A 6,803-nucleotide genomic window follows, 5' to 3' on the forward strand; every position below is an offset into this window, starting at 1 on the left:
GGGAGGACTTTCTTTTGCTATTGTGTCAGGCTGGAAGCAGACAATGCAGGGTCTTTAAACCCTGTCACCGTTCACCCTCGGGGGAGACAGAAAGAAGCAAACAAAAAGATCAGGTGACACGGCTGGCTCTCTGTGAGACATTAATGCTGGCTTGCCTATCCTGCAGTATCCTAGCCAGGACTTATATGGAAAAATACTCACTGAATACAGTAAAAGCACAGCAAAGTGTAACAAAGCTCAGTGAAAACATGGAGAAGCATTATAACACAGAGAGGTACGGTAAAGCATATTTAAAAAAACAAGGTAAACCAGGATAAGCCAGGATAAATGCATATTATTATAATCATGGGAAAAGCATTGTGAGAGTACAATAACACCATGCAAAAACACTGTGCTAAACTTCTCTACACGTATTCCTGTCCCATTCTTGAACAGTTCTTACTCTGAACTTGCATTTACAGTGTTGCTTCTCACTACTTGTTCTGGTGGCACCAGTGTAAAGTACAAATGATTTCCACGGGTGCATTGGAATCATAAAAGAAAACATCTTTAAATAACTCCAGAGTTAAAAGCAATAGAGTATGTTGTAATAATGCTCAAACAAACTTTAATTCAGAGTCTTAAACAGTGAATTAAGTTTTAGGTTTGGTCTCCACCATTCAAAATGATGAAACGTGGAGATATTGTCATGGTCCCAGTGAGAGGAAGGAGCTTATGCTGGTTGTGCAGTAAATGGGACTAACCCTTACACACAGGCAGGCAGTGAGACAGCTGTTTGAGCAGAACCATCTAACCCCTACACACAGGCAGGCAGTGAGACAGATGTTTGAGCAGAACCATCTAACCCCTACACACAGGCAGGCAGTAAGACAGATGTTTGAGCAGAACCATCTAACCCCTACACACAGGCAGGCAGTGAGACAGCTGTTTGAGCAGAACAGTAGAGCATTTTATTAGAAATACCCTAGATAGGGGCCACTCCCTATGCGAGAAAGACTGCCAGTGCAAAGACTGATCCCATTTCTATCTTTTGCAATGAGAAAGTGGATGTCTCAATATGTCAAGGCACAGCCAGGGTGCAGGCAGGTGCAGGGTGTTTTCTGAGCTCTCAGCACTGCCCTAGCAGAAGAACTGGAGGTTTGCGGTTCAAACAGAAAGGAAAGGGAGGCGGCTTTATCAGTAGTGCATGGTCCTGCACTGCATTTGTGTTTCGTCAATTCAACTTCAAGAAAACAATGCACTATAAAAAAACAATGCGAAAACACCGGTTTTCACCAGTGGGATGATTAGTGATATCTTTTCTCTTTCTATTTTCAAAAGAAAGGTGTGGCTGCCTTTGAGTGCAGCATGAAGCCAACACAGCAGGTAGATAATCTGAGTGTCTGTAGGCCATTTGTTTTTCATTACATGCTCAAACACACACACACACACACATGCACATATATATATATATATATATATATATATATATATATATATATATATATATATATATATATATATATATATATATATATATATATATATTTTTTTTTTTTTTTTTTTTTTGCAGAGCATATGTAAATATGCATTGTGTCTCCAATCTGTCTAAGATGAAGCAAATATGCAAGACAGAACGGGCCCAGATTTCACAAACAAAATGCAACATACTGGTGATGAATTCTCAGAAACGTCTGAAAGGGTAACAAAAGCAAAACGAGGTCCTGTGAAATCCTAAAGCAGGGGCGTCAATACTGTCGCCATGAACACATATTTGAAATTACTTACAAGCTTTTATTTTTTTATATATAGATTGCCGATGTTCACTAAATGCTTGTATTTAACATGCTTTCTTTAGTTATATTAAATGTATTGTGCCAATACTTTTGTCTGCGACTGCATTTATTCAAAAAGACAATCAGGATCCAACAAGATCCTCATAAATCAGTAGAAATACTTAATGAAGAAAAATAATTAATAAACCGGTGACTGCTCTGGGTGGAGCACGCCCATAATAAATCTCTGGCGGTTCAAATATAACGTGATTGAGTGGAGGGCTGGGAATCAAACGAATGTAAATAAGCCTACCTGATTAAAACACCCGTTGTTCGCGTTTGGGCAGGTACCGCTGCCTGCGCGTAAATATCGAGAGTGTTTATAATACAGAAATAATGTATGATCCAACTCTGCTTGTTAACACCTGCCCGTTAAACACAGGGGAGAAAAACTTTTAAAACTCATGTTTTTGTTATTTATTTAGCCGAGTTTTATTAGGATAGTCTTGCTGTTTTTGTGGCGCAAAAGCCAATGCTGCACTATACTATATGTTAAACACACAGGTTATGCGACAGATTATAAACACATTTCATATTGTTTTTATACTATAAACAGCGCAATGTAAAAGATATACATACTAAAACGTGTTTATACTCTGTTGCTTAAAGCTGTGTTTAATTATTTAAAATGATTGTTTACAGTGTTACGTTTGGTAATGCAACCACAATCTAACGTTTCCCACAGTAAAAGCATTGCTAAGTTAACACCAGAGTGACGTGAAAGCATTGTACAGCACAGATGAGTGTGGTAAAGGATATTTAATAGCACGGTAAACTAGGGTAAACTATAGTAGATGTGTGATAGGAAATTACCGTGATAGACTTGTATCAGGTCTATACACGCATTTCAATAAAACAAAACACAAAAATCATCATGTAGGATAAACCACCTGTATATTTTTCAGAGCACGGGAATTTAGTATTCTAATAAACACTGACAATACAAACCTACCTTCACGTATTTGCCCAGACTGTAATAAATGCGCCTTCTTACAAGAGCTCTCAATAAGCGAATCAGCTGGTGTGCCGTTTATTTTTCACCGAAACGTGTTTTCTGACAATCTGGAATAGTGCATCGAGGAATGGGCAAAGCTATACAAGTTACATAGCGGATTCAATGCACCATTTGCGAATTCTCGAAACGCAAATATCACCATTACTGTGAGTTTATTGAAAGCAACGACCAAGTCTAAATCAACGAGTTGTGTTGATGACATAATTTTATAGTGACGTTAATGCACACGAGTTCCTTCACAGGGCAGCTGAGCATACACTTACCGAGCAATGTCTCCTGTTTCTGTAGACACAGCGCTTCGTGCACTCTCTGTGTTTAGAAAACTCACCAAGAACTCTCGGGCGTGGTCCAGCAGCCAATCTGTTAGCAGCAGGCGTGGTTCTGAAGGGTATATAACCCCAAAAGTTATCCAGGAGATTCACAAACCACAAGCCCTCACCTTGGTCCAACGCAGCCCTTCTTTTTTAATATCTGTCTCTGGTCTTTTGAGATCTGTTGTTAGCTTTGCAGCGCTTCTTACTTCTCTAAAGAAAAGCATCAGTATATCAAACCCCCCCATTCGCAAGCATGCAGGTCCAGCGTTCTCAGCGTTTCTCCAGCTCCTCGGTGGGCGGTGGTGGCGGAGGACGGTCCATGGCCAGTGGTGGTTCATTGCGCATTGGCAGGGCCACTGCGCAGTCTAGTTTCAGCAGCATGGGAGGCGGCATGGGCTATGGCATGGGTGGTGGTGGTGGCATGGGCTTTGGCAGCGGTGGTGGTGGTGGCATGGGCTTTGGCAGCAGTGGTGGTGGTGGCATGAGCTTTGGCTTCGCTAGCGGTGCCGGCGCTGGTGCATTTGGAGCTGGTGGTGGCGAGGGCAGCTCCTTCATAATGGGCAACGAGAAGCAGCACATGCATGACCTAAATGACCGTCTGGCCACCTACCTGGAGAAGGTGCGTACCCTGGAGGCGACCAACAAGGACCTGGAGGAGAAGCTGAGGAACTTCACAACTTCCAAGGTGGAGAGCCACGACTATTCTGCCTACGAGGCGCAGCTGAAGCCAATCAGAGACCAGGTGGGTTCTCACTGCTGCAGGTCCTCCAGTGTACTGGGCAGCAACACCAGACTGGACATTTAAAGTTCTGACAGTAAGATATGTGTGAATGCTGGGTGGTGTTTTTTTTTTTTTTTTGGAGGTTTAACACACTTTTGATCAAGTTTGCTGTTTTAGATTTGAAGTATGCAGCATGGTATCCATTTAAACCGTGTGCAGTGAAACGTATTTATAATGACAAGGGGCAGTTCTGCCCAGAAACTCAGGGTGCTGCATTACTGCAGGATTTGTAGAGAGCTGAAGCTGCAGGAACTGTTAGGTTCCAGTGCAGTCAAACTACAGACTAACCACACGAAGGTCACCCAAATAGTAAAGTGTCCTGTAATATGCAGTATGCACTGCAGCGTATGCTGTTTGTTATATTGGTCATTTACCCCCAATTTAAAACAAACCAATACATTGTAGTGAACGCAGGGAGAGGGTGGTGCTAACAAAGGTTTTAGCTGTACAGAATAATCCCATAGCACTTGTTGCTTTTGGTGCCTGTAGACATTTACTGGTGGGACATTGTACACTGTAGCTGCAATTGAGCCCCATGCTCTGCACTCTATCTCTGCTGTATTGGTTACATGCTGTGCTGTCTGCTGCAGGATCCAACACTGTGCCATTTAGCATGATTGTTACAGGGCTGAATTACAATGTCTCTTTGCACGCTGTTATATTAACCAGTATGCAATGTGTATTCAGATAATTGCGCCTGTTACTAGTTTTCTCTCACGAATCCTAGTTTCCAAACACTGATTGCCCCAGGGAGCACTGCACACACTGTGTTCCTTGTTTTGCCCATTTTCTTTTTTCTTTCAAAACCCATATTTATAACACCTTACAGAATAGAAATAGAGGGCTTTATATTACAAGCTGGACAGGGGCACTTGAGCTGAGGGAACACAAAGCCATTTTTTTTTCAGGAACAGTGGGTTGAAATCTGGTTCCAAGGTGAATTCCTTCAAAAAGGGGTTTTGGAATTGTTTGTAATGAAAAGGAAAAGATGGGAATTGTACCTTAGCTGCACAACAAAACCGAAAGCATGGCTGAAATGCGTTGGTTATAAACCCTGGTTATCAATCTGCATAGTGATAGAAATGAAACACACAAATGTGAAAATGAAAGATCTTCTTATAAACTATTGAAAATACTTTTGTTTTCATCCCTGTGTCGTACTTTCTGAAAAGAACTGCAATAATATTTTCTCTTTTTTCATCCTCTTTCTTTTTTCAATTTCTGATCAGAAGATTTTCGTTTTTTTATGATAGTTTATGAATAAAAAAAAAGTGATAGAAAACACACCAAAGAGCTTGTGTGTCACCTGACTATGACACAATCTTTTTACAAATGTGCCCCTCCCCACTAGAACACTGAGATCCAATGGAAAGGGGACTTGGGGAGGGGAGGGGTCAGCTGAAAAATAGTTAAGAAACTACATAATAACCAACTCCATGGGCCAACTGATTAACTCTTTAATCAAGACTACAATCAGATTGTATTAAAGATTCTCAACGCAAACCAGCATCAGCACTAGTTATCAGATTCTCAATGCAAACCCGCATCACTGCTAGTTATCAGATTCTCAATGCAAATCCGCATCACTGCTAGTTATCAGATTCTCAATGCAAACCAGCATCAGCGCTAGTTATCAGATTCTCAATGCAAACCCGCATCAGCGCTAGTTATCAGATTCTCAATGCAAACCCGCATCACTGCTAGTTATCAGATTCTCAATGCAAACCCGCATCACTGCTAGTTATCAGATTCTCAATGCAAACCCGCATCACTGCTAGTTATCAGATTCTCAATGCAAACCAGCATCAGCACTAGTTATCAGATTCTCAATGCAAACCCGCATCACTGCTAGTTATCAGATTCTCAATGCAAACCCGCATCACTGCTAGTTATCAGATTCTCAATGCAAACCAGCATCACTGCTAGTTATCAGATTCTCAATGCAAACCAGCATCAGCACTAGTTATCAGATTCTCGATGCAAACCCGCATCACTGCTAGTTATCAGATTCTCAATACAAACCCGCATCACTGCTAGTTATCAGATTCTCAATGCAAACCCGCATCACTGCTAGTTATCAGATTCTCAATGCAAACCCGCATCACTGCTAGTTATCAGATTCTCAATGCAAACCAGCATCAGCACTAGTTATCAGATTCTCAATGCAAACCCGCATCACTGCTAGTTATCAGATTCTCAATGCAAACCAGCATCAGCACTAGTTATCAGATTCTCGATGCAAACCCGCATCACTGCTAGTTATCAGATTCTCAATACAAACCTGCATCACTGCTAGTTATTTTTGGAAGTAAAAAAAGCACAAAATAAAATTCTGAAAACAAATAAAAAACAGCGTATAAGACCTCCCAGCCCCTTAAACATACACATTGTTTATTTCTGGTTTTGGTAACTATTGGGGTTTCCTTTCTGAAGAATGAAAGAGCTTTGAGACTCTATCCCAGCGGTGTGCCCTGCCTCTCAGTGATGCCTCTCTGTCTGTCTGTCTGTCTGTAGATCATTAATATCATCCTGGAGAATGCTCGTCTGGCCCTGGAGATGGACAATGCAAAGCTGGCTGCTGATGACTTCAGAATGAAGTAAGTCCTCCTTCTACTTCTTCTACTTCTGCTTCTTCTTCTTCTTCATCTGCTGGTATAAAAGCAGCTGCACTCCTGCAAGAGGCCACGGTTCGATGGTTCACTGATTTGGTTAATTTGGCATGTTGATGGTAAATTGTACAGCTATGGCCAAATGTTTAGCATCACCCTGTATAATTAACTCATTTTCCTTCATGAAGTTGAATGAACCCTGCTGAATAATTACGTTAACATACTGAATTACATACCGATTTGTAGTTTTCCATATACTGAAAAACTGAA

The 6,803-nt window shown here is 41.2% G+C and overlaps 1 protein-coding gene across 1 annotated transcript in view; it reads left to right on the plus strand.

The window, feature by feature from the left end:
* The first annotated feature begins 3,234 nt into the window (after window positions 1-3,234).
* Window positions 3,235-6,803, plus strand: part of LOC121304522 (keratin, type I cytoskeletal 13-like) — a 165,741-nt gene continuing 162,172 nt past the window's right edge. Inside the window, exons 1-2 of the mRNA XM_041235696.1 lie at window positions 3,235-3,885; window positions 6,439-6,521. Of these exons, the coding sequence (XP_041091630.1) occupies window positions 3,397-3,885; window positions 6,439-6,521 (572 nt within the window). The 5' untranslated portion in view covers window positions 3,235-3,396. The remainder of the gene's footprint in view (window positions 3,886-6,438; window positions 6,522-6,803) is intronic.

Source organism: Polyodon spathula, chromosome 38 (genome assembly GCF_017654505.1).
Source record: "Polyodon spathula isolate WHYD16114869_AA chromosome 38, ASM1765450v1, whole genome shotgun sequence".
Taxonomy (NCBI): Eukaryota; Metazoa; Chordata; class Actinopteri; order Acipenseriformes; family Polyodontidae; genus Polyodon; species Polyodon spathula.